This window comes from Bidens hawaiensis, unplaced genomic scaffold (genome assembly GCF_021521415.1).
Source record: "Bidens hawaiensis isolate Kalapana, Puna unplaced genomic scaffold, B.hawaiensis_p1.1 tig00004192_1, whole genome shotgun sequence".
NCBI lineage: Eukaryota > Viridiplantae > Streptophyta > Magnoliopsida > Asterales > Asteraceae > Bidens > Bidens hawaiensis.
In genome coordinates, this window is record NW_027491249.1 from 1,198,442 (window position 1) to 1,222,343 (window position 23,902).

The 23,902-nt window shown below is 35.9% G+C and overlaps 1 protein-coding gene across 1 annotated transcript; it reads right to left on the reverse strand.

The window, feature by feature from the left end:
* Positions 1–976: 976 nt before the first annotated feature.
* Positions 977–23,585, reverse strand: LOC143625692 (transcription factor bHLH110-like). The gene is made up of 4 exons (XM_077095964.1): positions 23,338–23,585; positions 22,703–22,853; positions 21,738–21,806; positions 977–1,135 (listed from the first exon to the last, which is right to left on the reverse strand). Exons 1-4 carry the CDS (start codon positions 23,583–23,585, stop codon positions 977–979), a joined length of 627 nt encoding a protein of 208 aa, XP_076952079.1.
* Between the last annotated feature and the right edge of the window lie 317 nt (positions 23,586–23,902).

Consider the following 23,902-nt stretch of genomic DNA (forward strand, 5'->3'; position numbering starts at 1 on the left):
CATTCCTTGTGTTATCACTTATCACTTTATTCCCAATTTGATATTGATTCCTTTTCATCATTATCATCATATGATTTTATATCCACATTCAGACTGTGTGAGTGTGTAGATGTTTTTTAAACTTAACTACTTTAGTTTAAAATGCCAAAACCTTGTGCAATTAATTATGTAAAACTTAATGACTTTCGTTTAAAATGTCTGAATCATAAAATACATTTGAGATTGTTGTACTTGTTTTGTGTTGAATTTGACATCACTATATGTTACGTCTTTGTAAATTGATTGTTTCCAAATTGAACTTGATCATCGCTACCAACAGTTTAAATAAAAGTGACAAATGCATTTATGTCTCCGGTTATGTGGTTGTTGTACTTGTATGAAAGATCTACATACCATATCTTATTTGATCTGTTGATCGTTGTTGCCTTTCGTTCCAAGTATTATATGCCTCTTATTTTGTGATATTATGTTATAATCATCTACGATCATGTTGCAGTTCTTCTTTTCCTTTGTTTGGTCGGGTTGTTCGAAATCTTTGATCAAAATTCTATTAATTGCTTCACGACTTAGAGATTCCTGATCTTGATCTTGGATTCTTTATTAGTTGTGGTTCTGGTACCACTATGTAGGGAAGAGAACGTAGTATATTTATTTTTTATTTTATAGATTTGAATAAATTTTTATGATTTGTAGTATGTGAATTGGTAGAAGAATGGCTAGAGTTTTCACATAACATTAACACAATAAATATTAACTTACACAATTGCACACACTATCGGGATTTATATACATGAAACCAAACAGCACATGTGATATAACCATCACATTTCTTACCTAGAGAGTAGCGGTGTTGGGAGATAACTACGCTAATTAACTGTCATATCCTTTCATGCATTTAAAGTTACGTAGAAACACAAAAGCACGCATCAAGCAAAATAAAATCACGGTGTGGTAGAATATTAACTGTTGTTTGACTTCAAAGAACACCGAGTTCTAAGAATCCACCATCAAGTGTTAGTGTCCAGAATTCTGTACTATTGCCGGTCGTATTGGTAGTGTTAATATGATCCATGCAAGTCACCGGAACCAAGCATAAACCTTTACTCGCAAGATCCTTAGGTAGTGCCTTCCCATCCTACATAAAAGTAATTAAGTGATAATTAACAACTTTTTTAGGCAATCTGCCGGTTACTAAGTAAACATCTCAACTGATTAATTTTACTAATTCTTCAAACTAAAGTTGAAAATGATGTTTAATTCCCACTTTATGTTAATAATAGTTTAAATAAGATACTTAGGTGTTGTTTGTTTTTGCATATGTAAAATGTCTGCGTTCTGAGGATCACATCTGTAGAAGAAGAGGCGGACTAAACCTCCGCAGTCTGTAAGAAAAAGATTGTTTTTTTAACGTATGTAGACTGCTAAAATAAGCTGATGGTAGTGTATGAACTCTGGTAGGAGGTGGTGGTGGTGATGCTGGACGGTGATAGTGGAGGTGGACGATTGTGGTGGCGGACGGAAATGTCTACGCGTGGTCTGCGTGGCGAGACAAAAGAGAATGCGTGAACCTTTTATTAATAAACAAACAGCACCTTAGTGATTGATCCATTAAAGTGAAACTAAATTAAGCCCCTCACCAAGATTTGTATATAAACTACTGAAGAGGTAGGGTACCAAACTCAGCGCTAAAACGCTACTTTAGGCACCAGGTTACACCTGGTCAAGCGCCAAATCTTCCCTGACGCTTTGGGAAATGTAGCGCCAATAAGGGAATAGCATCACATAGATGATAGTCCTAGTAAAAAAGGAAGTATCTTAATGAAAGGGAGGCTCAGCCAATAAGGGAATGACATCACATAGATGATAATCTCTACATAGTACAAATTATACCGTCAGTCAACTCCTTTACCCACAAACCTACTAAGCGCACGTGGGAGCTTCATGATTGGTTGTGACATCCGTGGCAAAACCAAGTACACCTTAGTACTTACAAACTCGAATAAGCGTTTAACCGCTTATTGCGTAACGAACAAACGAATAACCAAACGGGTCTGGTTATGGTTCGGATATCCCGGGGTGCCATCTATAAGTGATATGCGATCTATGCAAGCTAAAATATTAGTAATATGGCCTTAGTTCGATAGCAAACAAGTTAAACGAAAACATGCTCGTTTAACTACCCGCTATAGATTTAAACGCGAAAGATAGTTACAAACCAAGCATTGTATCATCCGTTAAGCCGAAAAAGACTTACCAAATACTTAATTGAAATGTTTTAAGCAATCCGTGAAAATATTTTTGATTTTTACAAACGTATAGTATGTTTTTATAAATTTACACAAAAAGAGCCGAAAAACACTCGTTTTCGCACCGTTTGTCGTACCCGATATATTTTTCGTATCAAAAACCGAACCCGAAATAAATTTGGACTTGGAATTTCACGTTCGGGCACGTAAATCAAGAAAAGTGGGCCAAATGGGCCCAAAAGGGGACCTAACGAGCCCATCCCGCCAAAGAAGACTTTTCCCCTTTATTTTCCTTTCACATATAAACTAGATTTTAGATATTTTCACACAATTTTCCACATTCAACTTCTGGAACTCTTCTTCCCCTGCCAAAACCAGCAAGAAAAAAGGTAAAGAGGTTTTAAATAATCGATTTTCGGCTTGTTTAAACTCGTTTAACAACATATAAACATGTCTTGATTGTTAAATATCATAGTTAACCATGTAAAACTCTCAAAAATCATTCAAAAACATACTTTGATGTTAAACCTAGTTTCAAATCAGAAACATAAAATTTTTTGGCCATAAACACGGATGAAAGGGTTGAAACGGCGTTTTTACGGTTCAAAAGTTCGTTTTTGTGCACTAGCCGAAACCCTAAGTTAAGGGCTGTTATTTTGATGAAAAATTGCTTGGTTTGTGATATAGGACTTGTATCTAGCTTGCTTAGAAGTACAGGAACCTGAAAACTTGGTTAGAAAGTCGGAAACGAGCCAAACCCGCTAAGGTAATGCCGAAACACTCGCTTACGGGCTGTTTAGGTTAAGGTTGTGATGTGCATATTTTTAGGCCTTGAAATTTTTCAAGAAAATCAGGGACCATGTCAATAAGTCTCTGTTTAAATTTGGTAATTTTTCGACCATCCGAGAATATTTGGCGAATTTATTACCGAATTGGGACATTTATTTGGGAAAAATAGTTAAGATACTTCAGAAATTATGAAATTTTTCTGAGAACTCAGATTTGATGTATTTTGACCACATATGAATTTTGAGATCATTTTGAGAAGTCAAAAGGTGTTTTGTACATATGCGTTCGTGTGAATTTTTATAGCCGAATTTGGGCCGAAAAGAATATTGAACAAGCTTTTTACATTCTGGAATTAATACAGGTTGTTTTGGGACATGATTTGAGCATTCAGGAATTTTTGTGGAATTTTTGGAAATTGTTTGGGGTCAACGGACGATTTTCAGGGGAAATATAGCTGACAAAATGAATTTTTATAAATTAATAAATTAGTAAATAATTCCAGAAATATTTTTATAAAAATCTACATATTTTAATTGATAAGTGGTTAAATTTTCATAATTTAATGATTAACGGTTAATTAATTATGTTAATTTAAAGATTAAACAAATCCAGTTTTCATAAAAACCGGCAAGTTCGCGACTAGCGAACCTGCGGGAATATCAAAACACCAAGAGTGATCAAAAATCATATTTCAGATTAATTAAGTAAAAACGAACTTTTCTATAAAAAACCTGGACAATCCGGATATATTGTGCGCGTTTCTTCTCAAATCAAACTGAATAAACGGAAACGGGCCCCGAGGCTAATCCGGTACCCCGGTATGTGATCCTTCTTTATAACTTAATCATTTTATTAACCAATAAATTTACCCAAGCTTATTTTCCCGTAACTGTTTTCTGAAAGCGTAAACGAATAACTTGGCCCAGCTGGGAAAACGGGAATCTGAGCCAAGTTCGGTTTTAAGTATTAGACATTGAACAACATCACAACCTAAGCCTATTGCCACTTTCTGGGCGTTCCAGCTATACCCAGATTAGTTATACTGCCCAGTTTAGTACTGACATTATAATAATATTAAAATATTAATATTATTATAATATGGACTATAGGGACTAAGTGATAGCAAGGGAAACGAACCCCGAGCTGACCTCGCACTGAGTGCCTACAAAACTGTGAGTTTCATGACCCCACTCTTTAAACTATTTTACGAACTTTTGGGGTGGAAAGCATGTTTATACACGTTATCTATCTGAAAACGGATCAGGATATAAAATATCTGAACATTTATATATGAAAAGTCCCTACAAACATAATGATTGACTACGTGCTGATGAAAGATGATTATTATATTTAATTGATATATTGAGTGGAGATAATACGAATTGCAAAACATGATGAAATTACACGTGACAGCATGTTTATACAAACACGTTATGTAATGTTAAACATAACTAATTTGGGAGACAACGTGGTCAGTAATGGCCATGGGGATAACGTGGTGTGTGATGATTATGGGGCTATTGTGGGCGGAAGGGGGGCCACAATAGTAACAAACTAAAGTTTTGTATGGCCTATGAGCCAAGTTCTGCTGCAACTTACTAAACTAAAGTTGAGTATGGCCTATGAGCCAAGTTCTGCTGCAACTTATAAACTAAAGTTGAGTATGGCCTATGAGCCAAGTTCTGCTGCAACTTATAAACTAAAGTTGAGTATGGCCTATGAGCCAAGTTTTGCTGCAACTTACTAAACTAAAGTTGAGTATGGCCTATGAGCCAAGTTCTGCTGCAACTTATAAACTAAAGTTGAGTATGGCCTATGAGCCAAGTTCTGCTGCAACTTATAAACTAAAGTTGAGTATGGCCTATGAGCCAAGTTCTGCTGCAACTTATTAAATGAACTAACTTGATTATGACCTGAATGTTAAGAAAATAATGTGGTTATGCGTATTGTGGGCGGATGGGGAGCCACAGTATTTGGTGATACGTGATAAATACTATATGTGTATATGTGTCTATATACATGCTATGTGATTAGTCGTAAGAAATATTATGTGTAGAATATACTAATTATTTGCGTGTACACTATTTAATGTTTGAGTTTACGTGGAATCATTGTGGGTGGAAGGGGGACCACAGTGGTTGATGTTAACGCGGAACCGTTGTGGGCGGAAGGGGGGCTACAGTGGTTGAGTTTATCTGGAACCGTTGTGGGAGGAAGGGGGTCCACAGTGGTTGGTTAAACACGGAAATCGGAAACAGGTAGTACGAACAAACAATCACGATTTTACCGAAATTTCGAATTTATATTATAAACGTACATGTGTGCATATGCACACACAAGGATATGGCTGTACATAGTTATATAAACATAAATACATATTTTTACATACGCGCGTACATACAAACTATGACTGTGTGGTACGCAAAACTGATTTTGTTAAACTTATGAAACTCACCAACTATTCGTAGTTGACCTGTTTTAACATGCTTTTCAGGTAATCAGGTATGAGAAGTAATTTCCTGTGCGTTACGTGTCTGATTGGTGATTGATGTCATGGGCATTTGAGTTAGAAGTAAAGTAATTGAAGAACCGGTTTGATTGTATCACCTAGTTTGTAAAAGATGTTAGAACGATATAATATATTGTAAATTAGTTAGTAATGTTTCTTTATGAACAATGTATTTGATACCAGTTGTATCTGTTGCATTTCCGTTTTACGCTTCCGCAATTCGCTTAACGGGGTGTGACAGAAGTTGATATCAGAGCCATTGGTTATAAAGAATTAGGTTATCCCATAGGATACCTATAATATAACCGTAGGCTCGATTATCACTGGGAAAGTTAATAATGAGTAACGATAGATACTGATGGATGCCGAGATGAACTCGGAGGGCAAGTGAGTTATTATGGTCCGGAACGTAATAACAGACTTGCTTGTACGAGGGAATTCGGGAAGAAGTCGCGGAACATACTGTTAGGTAAAAATGGCAACATACATGTATAAAGGTGATGATGAGTATATATGAAATGTGCATACGTGCTTATCTGAGACGAGGTATAGAGATATGTGTACGTACGGTACTACCGATGATATTGAATCTTATTGTAACAAATATTATATTCGGTTATAATCAATATTTATTCCTATTATGATTAAAATTATATCGTATCAAAATTTACATTATATATATTTTTTTATATAATTAATATTATACCTGTTTGTAACAAATAAAATATTTAATTTCGGTATTAATTAATAATATCCTTTACGATGATCTAAGCTACCGAAAAACGTTTTCTTCTGGTTAACGATTGCATCGAAGGATATCGAGATCGGGTAGCCTTATGACAACTAAAGAACCGGTGTTGCTTGTAAGTGAGAATATGAGAATGCTTCAACAAGTTCAAACTAAATCTGGTGATATGCGGAACCACTAAGGGACTTAATATGCAAGGCCTGGGAAAGAACAGTTGGAGGCATATTCTATAGACAATGATTTCAAGAATATATATATATACATATAATACCTCTCAGCATGGGTCTAACCTTTATTTCATGTACTCGTTTCTTTGACACTAAACTAAACTATTTTCTGGTTATTCTTCGATTTCTGTTGTTTGAAAAACAAACACCATCCATGGGAGAAATACTTAGTGGTGAATCCAACTTATTGAATTATAAATATAATAACTACTTTATTGAGTCCCTAATTCTATAAACAGACCGTGACTACTAGTACATATAATGTATTGATTATATTTCAAAAAGAAATATTAATAATAATAATTTCTTTTACATATCACCAGTACAACTAATTCTGATGAACCTCCTTAACTAGCAAACTCTTCGAATCATCTATGTTCGACAACCTTCAACCTCTCCTATATTACGTGGTTTCAATCGATTATTATAAAATGAAAACCCCATATTCACGAAATGATGACGTGCCCCGACTGGAATGGAACCTACTTACCTCCAACCAGTAAACTACTACTTTTATTAAGTCCGACATGGCTACGAAAACTGAATGACCTGGCGAAAGAATATATTTTACCATATTAGTTAACAAACATTTAGAAGTCAGGTGGAATATACACATGCATTCCCATTATAACGTACTGATTAAACTCGTAACGAGCAAATATCTACCTACGGGAGAGACCGAACAAAAACAGCTTCCCAATAATGGGATCGTATCGGAACAATTGTCGTACAAGTTGTGAACTAATTATAATTGTTATAACGCGTGCTTTGATAGGTAAGGATAGTACGGTATTGTCGTGTATAACTTCTGATACTCCATACAAGCATATGGTGGTGCGCTATGCTAATAGGGAGGACGATTTGGGCATTTTTAATACAAACATTGACCCCTATTGGGTTAAAATTTCTTGTCATGAGATGACAACTTTTAATATATATGCAAACTTTGGCTGTTGTTAGGCCAATTTTACGTACTATCCTTAGTATTCAAACTCGAGAACAAACCCGTGTGATATATACGTGTTAACTGAAATACCTGATTACTTCTTATTGTAATTCCTTTTGTGATTATTAGCGCATGTGAATTTTGTTAATTGTGGGATAATCGGTTATTGTTATATAATGGCCTCGAAGAAAGTAAACACGTTGTCGAAGGCAAATATAGCCGAGATGATCGCTCGACAACTACAAACAGTACTTCCAACAATAGCAGCACAATTCGCTGCTGGTATCCATACAACTATGAATACAAATCAAGTGCCGAACGCTAACGCGGCCGTAAATACTAACCCCCAACAAATACTAATACAACCACAAATGCTCCCCCGATAAATAATGATACTATCACAACTAATACTCCCCCGTTGAATACCAATATTACTTTCAATAATGATAATCTCCCACCGAACTTGAACAATAGTTGTAACAATCAAAATCCCCCGCAACACGGATATCAACTTAAGAACTTCATGCTATGTAAACCTATGGAATTTAGTGGTACTGAAGGACCAAATGGACTGGTAAAGTGGATCGAAAAGACTGAATCCATCATTAATATCACTAACTGTCCACCAGATTGTATTGTCAAATTTGCTACTTCTACATTTGTAGACCACGCGCTAATGTGGTGGAATACTGTTGTGCAAATTCGAGGACAAGAGGCAACCAATCGTATGTCTTGGACAGAACTTAAAAATCTTATGATAAAACACTTTTGTCCGATAAACGAAATTCAGAAATTAGAGCAAGAACTTTGGAATCTAGAAATGAAGGGTGCAGATCACTTGGAGTATACCCATTGCTTTAACGAACTGACTCGTCTAGTCCCATGGTTAGTTACTCCAGAATCTAAACGTACTGAACGCTACATTTGGGGTTTAGCCCCCGAAGTCAGGAGTTTGGTTAATTCAACTGGCCCTGTAACTTTCGAAAATGCCGTGTTACAAGCCGGCATTGTAACTTCTGATTTGATTAGAAGTGGTGCGTTAAGAATGCCCGGGGAATCATCTGGTACAAAACGAACCAATTATGGAGCGGGAATACAAGAAAGACAACAGAATAAATGTGTGCGCCCTGCAATACAAAATTACGGTATGATCAGTTCCGATGTGAAGCAAGATAAGTATAACGGGCTTTTGCCTAGGTGTGGAAAATGTGGTTATCATCATGTTGGTGAATGTCGGACCAATGTGTGTCAAAAATGTGGGAAGGTGGGACACTATGCCCGAAATTGTAGAACCGTTATGAATACTATAAATCCACCAACCCAACTCCAGGACTCACGACTACCCCAACTGCAACCAACACGACAACAACCAGCCTACCAAAACCAACCCATAATAAACCGTAATGCCTGTTATGAGTGTGGTAGTGTGAAGCACATCAAGAAAGACTGCCCTAAATTGAACCCAATTGCGACGGGAAGACAAAGGCAAGGACCGGCATCGACGTCCAACTTGACTAGGGGTCAAGTATTGTGAATAAACTGGATAGAACAAATGTAGTAACAGTTACGTTCTTAGTAATGCCTAATATACTTTAGTTTATTTATTACGGACACTGATAGACGTTTCGTTCCTACAAGTTATTACCTTGGAAAATATACCGTCTAGTAAAATAACAATTCTGTATACTATAGAAACCACCAAAAGTAAGACTATAAATACTAACCATATTACTCGAAAAACTACCCTCTTCTACATAACTAGCTATTCCCTATCGATGCACTCCCGGTGGAAGTGAGGAGTCATTGTGTAATAGTCAGTATGGACTAGTTAATTGAGTTCAAATGAAGGTTATATATAGAAATAGAACTGTTATACTGCCTCTTCTAGATAAAGAAGTGATCTCGTACACGGAACAAAACCTAGTACCCCAATGACGAAACACGGATGAGGAAAACTATACTATCCGTAACCGAAACTTGAACTTTAAACTTTTATAGCCTTAATAACCAAGTGATGAACAAGGAAAAGTCAGGCCAGATGTTTGGATAAACTGAGTACTAGTATAAAGATGCAAGCGAAATCTATGAAGGAATCATAGGCTCATGTGTTGTAAAGTGTGCACTATTATAAGTTCTGGGGGAATACTAAAGATCCTCGGAGATGCTACAACAATTCGAGATACCCCATTGGAAGTGGGAAACAAACTAAAATGGAACCCTTAACATGTGTTCCTTAAACATCCCGAGAAAACAATTCAAGCTGAAGGATAGTTCCCAGACTAATCCACTCCAAATACCTTCTTCTGATTTGTAACAACTACCCAACTAAAAAAAAAAACGCCTTAACAAAATCTTATCCTTAGTAAATTGTGTATGAAACCTTATGTCCCGAATCGACCTGAGCACGGGCTGTAGTCCTCTAACGAACAATCAAACCATATAAACTATTTAAACAATAGAGGAAAGTGAGACCAGTAATTTCAATCTTCGTACATTAACAGTCATCATAATATTATACAAGTGGTAATATACTATATTACACTTGCAAGAATATAACTCGCCACCTTATTCAATTGAAAAATGGTGACCCCCAAAATACAAAATCCGATTCGATTTCGAGAATCATAAATAAAGCTCGTAATATTAATAACAAACCGAAGGCCGCCTAAGGCTAATAAGAGAGCTATACTGAGAAATACGAGAAGTCATCAAATTTTGAAAGTTGTTAGTTGACTTGAGGAACGGTGAGTTGATTCTAAAATATATAGCACTGTACAAAATTGCCTTGAAAGTTAACCCCATAACGTATTAAACAAAATTATTTCACTCCCGATATTTCATATATCGAATCAAAACGAGTGCCTTACTGACATGGCGGAATTAGTACTATTTGAAAACTTTTATACAACTAAACTCTATAAAGAGACTCGTGAAAATTTTGAGCGGGGAAAATCAAACAGTTGCGACACAATAAAATCTCATTGAATAAAATTCAGTGGAATCCACAACGGGGAATCAAACGTGTTTGGAAACAGAAAAAAATGAATTCTGAAACAAATGATTATAAAAATTTTCCCCAAAAAGAGCATATTTGGCATATTGAATTTCGGGGACGAAATTTCTTAACTGGGGGAGAATGTGACATCCGTGGCAAAACCGAGTACACCTTAGTACTTACAAACTCGAATAAGCGTTTAACCGCTTATTGCGTAAAAAACAAACGAATAACCAAACGGGTCTAGTTATGGTTCGGATATCCCGGGGTGCCATCTATAAGTGATATGCGATCTATGCAAGCTAAAATATTAGTAATATGGCCTTAGTTCGATAGCAAACAAGTTAAACGAAAACATGCTCGTTTAACTACCCGCTATAGATTTAAACGCGAAAGATAGTTACAAACCAAGCATTGTATCATCCATTAAGCCGAAAAAGACTTACCAAATACTTAATTGAAATGTTTTAAGCGATCTGTGAAATTTTTTTTTGATTTTTACAAACGTATAGTATGTTTTTATAAATTTACACAAAAAGAGCCGAAAAACACTCGTTTTCGCACTGTTTGTCGTACCCGATATATTTTTCGTATAAAAAACCGAACCCGAAATAAATTTGGACATGGAATTTCACGTTCGGGCACGTAAATCAAGAAAAGTGGGCCAAATTGACCCAAAAGGGGACCCAACGAGCCCAGCCCGCCAAAGAAGACTTTTCCCTTTTATTTTCCTTTCACATATAAACTAGATTTTAGATATTTCACACAATTTTCCACATTAAACTTCTGGAACTCTTCTTCCCCTGCCAAAACCAGCAAGAAAAAAGGTAAAGAGGTTTTAAATAATCGATTCTCAGCTTGTTTAAACTCGTTTAACAACATATAAACATGTCTTGATTGTTAAATATCATAGTTAACCATGTAAAACTCTCAAAAATCATTCAAAAACATACTTTGATGTTAAACCTAGTTTCAAATCAGAAACATAAAATTTTTTGGCCATAAACACGGATGAAAGGGTTGAAACGGCGTTTTTACGGTTCAAAAGTTCGTTTTTGTGCACTAGCCGAAACCCTAAGTTAAGGGCTGTTATTTTGATGAAAAATTGCTTGGTTTGTGATATAGGACTTGTATCTAGCTTGCTTAGAAGTACAGGAACCTGAAAACTTGGTTAGAAAGTCGGAAACGAGCCAAACCCGCTAAGGTAATGCCGAAACACTCGCTTACGGGCTGTTTAGGTTAAGGTTGTGATGTGCATATTTTTAGGCCTTGAAATTTTTCAAGAAAATCAGGGACCATGTCAATAAGTCTCTGTTTAAATTTGGTAATTTTTCGACCATCCGAGAATATTTGGCGAATTTATTACCGAATTGGGACATTTATTTGGGAAAAATAGTTAAGATACTTTAGAAATTATGAAATTTTTCTGAGAACTCAGATTTGATGTATTTTGACCACATATGAATTTTGAGATCATTTGGAGAAGTCTAAAGGTGATTTGTACATATGCGTTCGTGTGAATTTTTATAGCCGAATTTGGGCCGAAAAGAATATTGAACAAGCTTTTTACATTCTGGAATTAATACAGGTTGTTTTGGGACATGATTTGAGCATTCAGGAATTTTTGTGGAATTTTTGGAAATTGTTTGGGGTCAACGGACGATTTTCAGGGGAAATATAGCTGACAAAATGAATTTTTATAAATTAATAAATTAGTAAATAATTCCAGAAATATTTTTATAAAAATCTACATATTTTAATTGATAAGTGGTTAAATTTTCATAATTTAATGATTAACGGTTAATTAATTATGTTAATTTAAAGATTAAACAAATCCAGTTTTCATAAAAACCGGCAAGTTCGCGACTAGCGAACCTGCGGGAATATCAAAACACCAAGAGTGATCAAAAATCATATTTCAGATTAATTAAGTAAAAACGAACTTTTCTATGAAAAACCTGGACAATCCGGATATATTGTGCGCGTTTATTCTCAAATCAAACTGAATAAACGGAAACGGGCCCCGAGGCTAATCCGTTACCCCGGTATGTGATCCTTCTTTATAACTTAATCATTTTATTAACCAATAAATTTACCCAAGCTTATTTTCCCGTAACTGTTTTCTGAAAGCGTAAACGAACAAGTTGGCCCAGCTGGAAAAACCAGAATTTGAGCCAAGTTCGGTTTTATGTATTAGACTGTGAACAACATCACAACCTAAGCCTATTGCCACTTTCTGGGCGTTCCAGCTATACCCAGATTAGTTATACAGCCCAGTTTAGTACTAAGATTATAATAATATTAAAATATTAATATTATTATAATATGGACTATAGGGAGTAAGTGATAGTAAGGGAAACGAACCCCGAGCTGACCTCGCACTGAGTACCTACAAAACTGTGAGTTTCATGACCCCACTCTTTAAACTATTTTACGAAATTTTGGGGTGGAAAACATTTTTATACACGTTATCTATCTGAAAACGGATCAGGATATAAAATATCTGAACATTTATATATGAAAAGTCCCTACAAACATAATGATTGACTACGTGCTGATGAAAGATGATTATTATCGTTGATTGATATATTGAGTGTAGATAATACGAATTGCAAAACATAATGAAATTACACGTGACAGCATGTTTATACAAACATGTTATGTAATGTTAAACATAACTAAATTGGGAGACAACGTGGTCTGTAATGGCCATGGGGATAACGTGGTCTGTGATGATTATGGGGCTATTGTGGGCGGAAGGGGGCCACAATAGTAACAAACTAAAGTTTTGTATGGCCTATGAGCCAAGTTCTGCTGCAACTTACTAAACTAAAGTTGAGTATGGCCTATGAGCCAAGTTCTACTGCAACTTATAAACTAAAGTTGAGTATAGCCTATGAGCCAAGTTCTGCTGCAACTTATAAACTAAAGTTGAGTATGGCCTATGAGCCAAGTTTTGCTGCAACTTACTAAACTAAAGTTGAGTATGGCCTATGAGCCAAGTTCTGCTTCAACTTATAAACTAAAGTTGAGTATGGCCTATTAGCCAAGTTCTGCTGCAACTTATAAACTAAAGTTGAGTATGGCTTATGAGCCAAGTTCTGCTGCAACTTATAAATGAACTAACTTGATTATGACCTGAATGTTAAGAAAATAATGTGATTGTGCGTATTGTGGGCGGATGGGGAGCCACACTATTTGGTGATACGTGATAAATACTATATGTGTATATGTGTCTATATACATGCTATGTGATTAGCCGTAAGAAATACTATGTGTAGAATATACTAATTATTTGCGTGTACACTATATAATGTTTGAGTTTACGTGGAATCATTGTGGGTGGAAGGAGGACCACAGTGGTTGATGTTAACGCGGAACCGTTGTGGGCGGAAGGGGGGCCACAGTGGTTGAGTTTATGTGGAACCGTTGTGGGAGGAAGGGGGTCCACAGTGGTTGGTTAAACACGGAAATCGGAAACAGGTAGTACGAACAAACAATCACGATTTTACCGAAATTTCGAATTTATATTATAAACGTACATGTGTGCATATGCACACACAAGGATATGGCTGTACATATTTATATAAACATAAATACATATTTTTACATACGCGCGTACATACAAACTATGACTGTGTGGTACGCAAAACTGATTTTGTTAAACTTATGAAACTCACCAACTATTCGTAGTTGACCTGTTTTAACATGCTTTTCAGGTAATCAGGTATGAGAAGTAATTTCCTGTGCGTTACGTGTCTGATTGGTGATTGATGTCATGGGCATTTGAGTTAGAAGTAAAGTAATTGAAGAACCGGTTTGATTGTATCACCTAGTTTGTAAAAGATGTTAGAACGATATAATATATTGTAAATTAGTTAGTAATGTTTCTTTATGAACAATGTATTTGATACCAGTTGTATCTGTTGCATTTCCGTTTTACGCTTCCGCAATTCGCTTAACGGGGTGTGACATTGGTGAAATTCCTGACATGGTAGGCGACCCATATATTCTCTCCTCCTATCTGGCTATAAATATTACTCACACCTCAATGGTAAAGGGATCCAGGGCAGTGCTTTGCGATTATCAATACTTACTTAATCACCAGACTTTACAGCAAGAACACTCACTAGTGCTTCGTGATTATTAATACTTACTTAATCACCAATACTGATTCTCACGCCAGAGGGCGGTTACTTGGAGACCCCCGTTCTCCTTCTCGTAACGAGCTCACGGTGTTCTGTTTTGCAGGTGATTACACTCAGATTAGCCTGATTACGTTAAACCTCTCGCAGGAAAGACTAGACCTCAACCAAGGGATAAGAAATTAGACCAAGGGTTGAACTGGTGTTTCTTCACATACCACACAACTTCGTTCTTCAACTTTTATATGACCAAATAATTATCTATATATAAGTAAAAGTGATGGCTGCCGCCGCAGCCAACCAATTTTTTTTTGTTTTTTTTAGTTTTGGTAATCGAATGAACTCTTTTGTTTTAGTTTCGGTACCTTAATGAATGTGACGGAACCGACCAAGACGTAACGCAAACTAACCGAAGTCTTTTGTTTTAGTTTCAGTACCATAATGAATGTGACGGAACCAACCGAATTTGCCCGCCTCAATTTATATATATTTTTTGTTTTACTTTTGGTACCAAAGCGAATGTAACTGAACGAATTTTTTTTCTTTAGTTATGATACCGTAACAAACATCATGAAAATCGACCAAATTCACGTAGGCTCACCCGCCTCAACGCCCAAGACCGGCAATGCTTGGGTTTACCAGCATCCAATTTTACCGAATGACACCACCTTTTTGGCTCGCATCAATATTTATATTGTTTGTGTTTTTGTGTTTGTTTTTGTCCCGTCACCGTAACAAATGTAACCAAAAGCGTAATGAACATGATGGAAACCGACCAACTTTGCATAGACTCATTGCCTAAGTTTGACCAATGTCTGGGTTTTATCAACCGACGCCATCCCATTGGCCTACCTCAATTATATATATTTTTTGTTTTACTTGTACTGTAATGAACGTAACCAAACAAACCTTTTGTTTTAGTTCTGGTATTGTGACGAACGTCATGAAAATCAACCAAATTCACGTAGACTCACTCGTCTCAACGCCCGAGACCGACATTGCTCGGGTTTTATCAACATCCGATTTTACTGACTGACACCACCTTATTTGTCCGCCTCAATATTTATATTGTTTGTGTTTTTGTTCATTCACTGTAACAAATGTAACCAAAAGCATAATGAACATGACGGAAACCGACCAAAAATTTGCATAGACTCACCGCTTCAACAGGCGGGACCGATAGCGCTTGGGTTTTACTAACTTCAGAATTTTACCTACCGACATGCCCCATTGGTCCTCTTTGATTTTTATATTTTTTTGTGTTTTTGTTTTTGTTTATGTTTTGATAGTGTAATGAATGTAACCGAAACTTACTGAATTCACGTCGAGTTAACACCTCAACTCCTGGAAGCCGCACAACGCGCGGGTAAATTACTAGTTAATTGTATTTTTGAACAACTAATGTTAAAAGTTATCAATACTTTTTGTTCTATGATGGTTTAACAATGTAAACTTAACTTAAGTAGACGTATGTAAATGCATATCCTATGTAACCATGAAACTTAAAAGCATCAATAATAATGACTATTTAAGGACAATAACCCACACATTTTCTAACTCTACTTATAAGGACATTGTTTAGTACTTTTATTTAAAGGCGGTTCTCTACCGCTGCAATCTAACTCATACAAGGTTTGACAATTTCTTTTGGATTTAGCTGGTATGCAAAGTAAATCCAGCAAGTTCACTTCATACACGTTCTCACAATTTCTTTTGGAGTTTCCTGGTGTGACAAGTGAACTTGGCAATCTTACTTAGGTGACAAGCGAACTCCATAGAATTTTGCACCAAACTATATACAGTTCGCCTACCCCCAAACATATTGGATTTATGGACCGGTTTGATAAAGTCAACGCGGCTGACCGAGTTTTAACTCGTTAGATTTACACCTTGGGTAATGAGCGTGAAACCCATTTAAGTTAGTTAATCGGGTATGACATAAATTAACGAGATATTATGGACCGGGCTTTTAGAAACAAGGGATGGGCTTGGTGACCTGTACTAGTTTAACTAGTTAATTTATAAACTACTTAACCTATCATTATAATTAACCCTAGCCACCTTAAGCAATAATCCTTTCCAAGAACTCCAAACCACCACCGCCGCCGGCCCCTAGCCGCCACTTGCTACCGTCCGTGGAGCGCCGTCCTCCTAGCCGCTGCTGCTGCTGTCCCGAGCACCTCACCACCACTGCTGCCATAGCTGCTGTCCATCGGTTGCCACTGCCATCGCGCGTTGCCACCGCCACCATTGTTCACCGCCGCTGCCGTTGCCTAGTGCACGCCACCGTCGGGTCTCGTTTGTTGCCTAGCGTTGCTCATTAATTCTCTGTGTCTCGACTGGTTTTATTAACTGAGGTAATATATATACATATACATATACATATATATATATATATATATATATAGTGTCGGTTTACATTTATATATATTTGATTAGTTTTGTTGTAACCATGCTCGTATGATTTGTAACCGGATTTTGTTAGGTTTTGTTTTAGTGCGGATCACTCGTTTACTTTCCGCTGTGCATTTATTAATTAATAAGATTAATTATTATTTGTCACATTTATTAAACCAGGTTTAATAGATAAAACCCAACAATGGTATCAGAGCCTTGGTTACAACGTACGAATCGGTACCGTTCTTTTAACCAGAATTAGAACACAAACTTAAATTTTTTTTTTTAAGTTTCTGGTCTAATTAAATTTTGGGCAACTTTATGTTTTGGTCAAATTTTTATTTTGTTTTATTTGAACAAAAGCTTGCCAGAATTTTATGTGATTGTTTTGCAATATGTAAATCTAGCCTGACCGTGTTTGTGGTTGTTTGTGATATTTTGGTTTTGGTTTTTGGTTTTGGCCATATGGATGGTTCAAATTTGTAATAGTTAGGGTTTTTATTTTATTTTATTTATTTGTAAATGTTGTAATAAATGAAGACATGAAGACAAAGACCATGGAAACTAAACGGGAATCACGAAGTCCATGGGAGTTGCTTGAGACGACGATTGGATGCACTCAAATCCATCCTTGTGGTTGTTTGTGTGTTGTGACCCCGTGACTCATTAGGTTTTGCTAATAGGATTTAGCAAGATTGAACAAATTTTGGCCATATAGATTTACATATTTTATTGCTTTTGTGGTTGATTATTTTTATAATTGTTATATAATAACCAACCTCACACCAATAAAAATACTTTAAAATATTAAAAACAATCATATAAAACAAGTTCTAAATGGAGTTTTACAACTTGTTAAATTTTGTATTTAAAACAAAGTTTGATTTAAAACAAATTATAACCAATCATGTTTTTGCAAAATTAAACTAAATTTGAATTTCCAAAACTAATAACTTAATAGCTAACTATTAACTTAGAGTTGGTTATTCATATCACGATAAACTTAGTTTTAATAGGTTATATAAAACTAAGTGTCCTGAGAGATGAAAGTGCTCATCAAGTTGTCCCGATTAATACAGTAAAACTGGAATTTTACTTTATTCGGTATATTTAAAATTAATCCCAATTTTAAAATAAATAGTCTATGTCATCCTACTATAAGCCACACTTGAGGCATACTATAAAACTTCAAGTGTTTGGGGCTACAACACTGCACTTTATTTCTAGCCTATCCCTTCAAGGTGAAAGGGTTTCGTTGACACATTCGGCCCTTTCACAAGTGACCATACCAGGGAGACTATTACTTTACTCTCATGTTACGTGCTATAGCTGTCTAGAGACTAAGGTGGGCATAGATGAGGCTAAACATATCTACTTAGGCAAGTGTTGTCTTAATAGGCCTCGTAACCGAGAGTTGTGTTTTATTCACAATTGGCAATCGTTGTCTGTCTGCCTAACCACTTACTAATGTTGTGTGCTACAGCTGCCATTAGTAACTGGAAGCCAGATTCTCAAGTTCATATTTTATTAATGTTATTAGGTCATTGATAATAGGATTAAAACATCAAAAATACTAATTAAAATTACTTTTCTTATTTAACATATGTCAACTAATAATAACTCCTTATTCACCCTCAAGACTATTCTTGAGAAAGAAAAGCTGAATGGCACCAACGTTCTTGAACGGCACCGCAATTTGGGACTTGTTCTCAAAAAGGAAAAGAAACACTATGTTCTTGATGGACCTGTTTTAACCGAGCCTGAAAACAATACTGTTGCTGCTATAAAGGTTCTTAACAAGCATAGAGACGACTCTGCTGAAGTCGCTTGCATTATGCTAGCCACCATGTCTTACGAGCTTGCTAAAGGCTTGGAAGATTTTGGTGCCTATGAGATGCTTGAGCAACTCAAGGGCATGTTCCAGAAACAAGCCCGTCAAGAACGCTATGACACCATGAAGCAGATTATTAGCTGTAGAATGGAACAAGGATCCTCTGTTAGTGCGCATGTCGTCAAAATGAAATGGTACATCGCACATTTGAGGAAACTTGATTGTCCCCTGTCAGATGAAATGGCAGCAGACTTCATCTTGAACTCCCTTCCCATCTCTTATGACCAATTCGTAATGAATTTCAACATGAATTTCTGGGTGAAGAAAGTGCCGAAGCTTCATGGTATGCTCAAAACGGCTGATATGAATATTCCAACTAAGACTAATCAAGTTCTAATGGTTTGATCTGATGGTGCTAAGAAGCCTAAACCCAAGAACCGGGGTAATAAGGGTAAAGGCAAGAAAAAGGTTACTGTTGCTGCCAGGTCTGCCACCAACACTAACAAGGGTGTTGCAAAGGTACCATCACCGCCTTATGAGGAGCGCCAGTGCTGTAAGTGCAACAAAATGGGACACTGGAAGCGTAACTGCCCCGATTATCTTGCTAAGATGAAGAGGCAGAGGACCAATGGTTAAAGCGCCTCTAAAGGTATTTTCATTTACGTTATTGAAATTTTCACAGTCTCTATCAACACATGGGTATTTGATACCGGATATGGTTACCACATCGTTAATGTCTTACAAGAGCCTGAAAACTGGAATAAGCTGCAACAAGGCAACATGGAACTTATCGTTGGTGATAGGAAGAGAGTCTCAGTTCTTGCAACTGGCACATATCGTTTTGCTTGTCCATATGGCCTTGTAGTTACTTTGAATAACTGTTTGTTTGCATCTGGTTTGACCAGAAACATTATTTTAGTTTCTTTACTATTTAAACAAGGATTTAAGTACGCTTTTAATGGTGTTGTTATTTCTGCCTACTTGAATGATGTCTTTTATTTTGAGGCAAACCTCGAAATGGTATTTATGAGATTGATGTTCAAATAAACAATAATGTATATAATCTTTCTAAACGTATCAGATCTGGCTTCAATGATGCATTTCTATGGAATTGCCGACTTGACCACATAAGCAAGGCACGAGTTAAGAGACTCTAATCATAAGGGATTCTTAAATCATAAACAAGACTCTTTTGATGACTACGAATCTTGTTTAGCTGGTAAACTCGCCAAAGATTCCTTCACTCATAAGAATGAACGAGTAACGGATCTGCTAGGACTCATACATACTGATGTCTGCGGCCCCTTTGGAACCATGTCTAGAAATAATGAAAGATACTTCGTTTCTTTTATTGACGATTAAAATCGATATGCTTATGTGTATCTTATGAAACACAAGCTGAAACTTTTGAAAAGTTCAAAGAGTTTCAAAACGAAGTGGAAAACCAACTCAGGAAAACTATTAAAATGCTTCAATCAGATCGAGATGGAGAGTATCTCAGCTCAGAATTCATAAATCATCTAAAAGAGCATGGAATTGTTTCATGGCTTACTCCACCCGGCACACCCCAACATAATGGCGTGAGCGAGAGGAGAAATCAAACCTTTTTAAACATGGCCCGATCGATGATGTGTAGAACTAACTTGCCTCACTCCTTTTGGATCTTTACCCTTATGACCGCCGCCCGCATTGTCAATCTGGCTCCAACTAAAAAGATAAGTAAAACCTCATATGAGATATGGCGTGGGCGTAAACCCAATTTGTCTTTCCTTAGAGTATGACGCGGCGTAAAAGTTGTTTTCATCGGTTATTATAACCAAAGCGGATATTATTTCTTCCATCCTAATATAAAGGCATAAGATGTTTTGATATTGGTGTACTCATTTAGTATCCTTAGATCTGAGATACATATTAGAACTTTCATTTACTATATTCTTTGATCAGTGTCAATGGCTGTCGCGTAATTGCCGGCTATAAAGGCATTAGTTGGAAATAATCTGAAGTTTAGTGGGAGTTGTATGGGATTCTGTACTCTTACATAATACGTAACATTTAGACATCTTGGCGCCATCGTTGATTTAAACTGGCGAAGTGTGAGGCCTCACACAAACGTACTGTGTGTTTGATTGGACCACTTTGATTCTAGATTGAGAACAATAATGATTGAACACCATATGAGATTGAATATGATTCATGTCTCATTGTTCAATTGATGTCTTATACGGAAATGATAGATGACAAATCGGGTAATGACTCAAAGTTGAAAAATATTAATATAAAAAGACTTAATAAGTATAGAGATCAACTATGCTGTACTAAATCTGAATCATATAAATTTGTGTAGTACAGCTTAGCGACAAAAACTAAGCGTAGGAAGTTTCCCGAGGAATTCCTACACAAAAAAGGTTAGTTGATGTCAGAAATTTGTCTGACATCAACTAACCTTTTTTGTGTAGGAATTCCGCGGGAAACTTCCTACGCTTAGTTTTTGTCGCTAAGCTGTACTAATTCTGTTAAAAAATTAAGGTATTTTTGTGGGATATTTGTTAGAAGTTTTGTTCGTATGAAAATTGGCACTTCGACTTCCTTAAGTATTCTATAACATTTAAGCCTACACTTCATGATGCTCATTACCCCAGGCCCGTCTAATAACTTTGTTGTTAGTGGGATTTTGACCGGGTGTATATGTTTGTTGTTTTTGTTGTTCATGATGCTCATTAGTCATTTTTAAAAATATTTTATGATTTTATTTAATATGCAATCAGAATAAGAGGTTCTAAGCCTAGATAGCTAATTAGTGCAAAAATGTATATCTGAGTAGGTAAAACTTTTATATGGATTTTGAAGTATAAGATTTAGAGTCAATAAAACGAGGATGTAGATCGAAGAGTTTGCATGTCGTACCTTTCCAAAAGGCGAAACAAGTTGGTGCAAAGCATATATTCTGTCACGTCCTGACTTCTCCTTTCTCACCTGATCAATTAGATCCATTGTTAGTGCAAGTTAATTGATTTCCTATAAAAGATCATTTATTAACCACAAAAGCCTAGCTAAACATTAATCAATCAAACGTACACATGAAAGAGAAACACATACACACATATATATATATATATATATATATATATATATATATATATATATATATATATATATATATATTAGTTCGTTGCAAAGTTCTAAACAAGGAGAACGCAACTTGTATATAAATATGATTATTTGTTTTCAAAGTTAGTGAAACTCATATTTTCATCTTAATTTTCAAGCAAAAGTATTATTAGAAGTATTTTGATCAAAATTTGCATCTTATATTTATGTGTAACCAACATGTTATATCCGTGCATTGTTACGTTATTAAACATTCAAGCTTGGTAAGTCAACCGTCTCATCATGATCTGATGGTTCAATAGCGCACTGGTTCATACATATGTATATATATGCAATTCATGTACATGACAGATGTATGTGTGTTTAGTGTGTATTTGCATGAAATGATCGCTTGTTAATTCTTTCAATTTATAATTCTTTTGCAAGTTTACACTTATGATTTATCAATCGTATTTTCTCGATTTTATTTCTGTTATCAAAAAACCTTGATTCATTATAACGTACCACACTTTCTAGTTATAGGTGAAGTATTTGTAAGTACACCCGTGTCAAAAGGTACAAAAAATCTAAGAATACGGACATTTTTTAGTATGTGCTACAATCATCAAAACCTTCACCTATAATTATTTTGTGAGCGTAAAAGTTATTGTAACAGATATTATTGCATTTCGAAAATCTATCAAGGGACATATTAGTGCGATGAATAACAATAACATATGTGAAGGAATTATAGTGGGGGGGGGGGGGGTAATTTTTTTTACCTTCAGAGAGCTTTGGGTTGACGAGTGATGAACCGAAGCTCTTTTAGAATTCCCATTAGTAGATGTCCCATCTAAATTATATGCCTGCTTTACTTCTCCAACATGTCCAGCTCCGAAGTTGTATTGTTCTAGATCATTTGCTAATCCGATCCTGAAAGAATATTTTATTAGGTATCAATCAGAGTTAGTACGCAGCAGAAAAACAAACACACATGCACAGACGAAAGCAGAAAATAGACAACATGGGCATTTACATGGTTTGGTAGAGGTGACCTACGTTCATGGCAACTAGAGTTTCTTCTTTACCAACTCAGACAAGATAATTGTACAATTTACAATAGTGGGTATATATAGAGACTAATTAGGTTTAATAACTCAATGAACATGAAACAATATATGAGCCTAAACCCCGAGACCAATCCCAAAGCCTTCACAAAAACATATTTCAGTTATCATATAATAATCATATTCAAATAAGCGCATTAGCACACTTCATGAAAATGGATATCATATATATTACATAATAATACATTTCCCATTGATACTAATTAATGCATATTTATATTAAAGTTTTGATGGATAGCAAGTATTCCCAAGCATGCATGAAGATGGTGATATAGAGAAAGAGGTGTTACATAGTTAATTGGCTCCATGAGAGTGGAAAGTCTTGGATTTCATGGTGGTGATGGTCAGCCAAAGCATTAGGCCGGTTTGCAGTCGGCATTAGTAGAGAAGATTCAAAGTGATATAGAGGATTTAAGTCGAAAGATGGCGGCAAATAAGCAGGTGTTGTGATTAAAGTTGGGTTAACTGTCTGTTGATCAAGGGGTGGTGGTTGCAGCTTCCCATTCAAGCTCCAATAGTAATTAGGGTGTTCTCCCATCATCTAAAGTTTTAAACCACTGGTTCTATTGGCTCTCTAGCTATGCCTGTTTTTTTCTTTCAAAAATTAAATGTTAGAAACCATTTATAAAACAGACCAAACTCATCTATTCCTGGTACGAAAAACACAATAAAACAAAACTTGTTAAAGGCTCTCTTTTGCTTTACAGAAAAACACTTTTATCAATTGTTTAACGCCCTATTTGCGATGTGCGCATATAATATATATATGTGTGTGAACCCTCGGGTGGGTAAAAGTAAAATTGCACTAATTTTTACGTTATTTTACTAGTCTCGTGAAAATAACGTTAAAAGTGG

What these genes read in the sequence shown, in the direction of transcription:
- LOC143625692 (XM_077095964.1), bottom strand. Translation starts at nt 23,585, where the DNA reads ATGGGAGAACACCCTAATTACTATTGGAGCTTGAATGGGAAGCTGCAA. An exon ending in CAACCCAAAGCTCTCTGAAG is followed by an intron (nt 21,807 to 22,702) that starts GTAAAAAAAATT and finishes CTAATTGATCAG; the next exon opens with GTGAGAAAGGAGAAGTCAGG. An exon ending in TTGTTTCGCCTTTTGGAAAG is followed by an intron (nt 1,136 to 21,737) that starts GTACGACATGCA and finishes ACTTTTATGTAG; the next exon opens with GATGGGAAGGCACTACCTAA.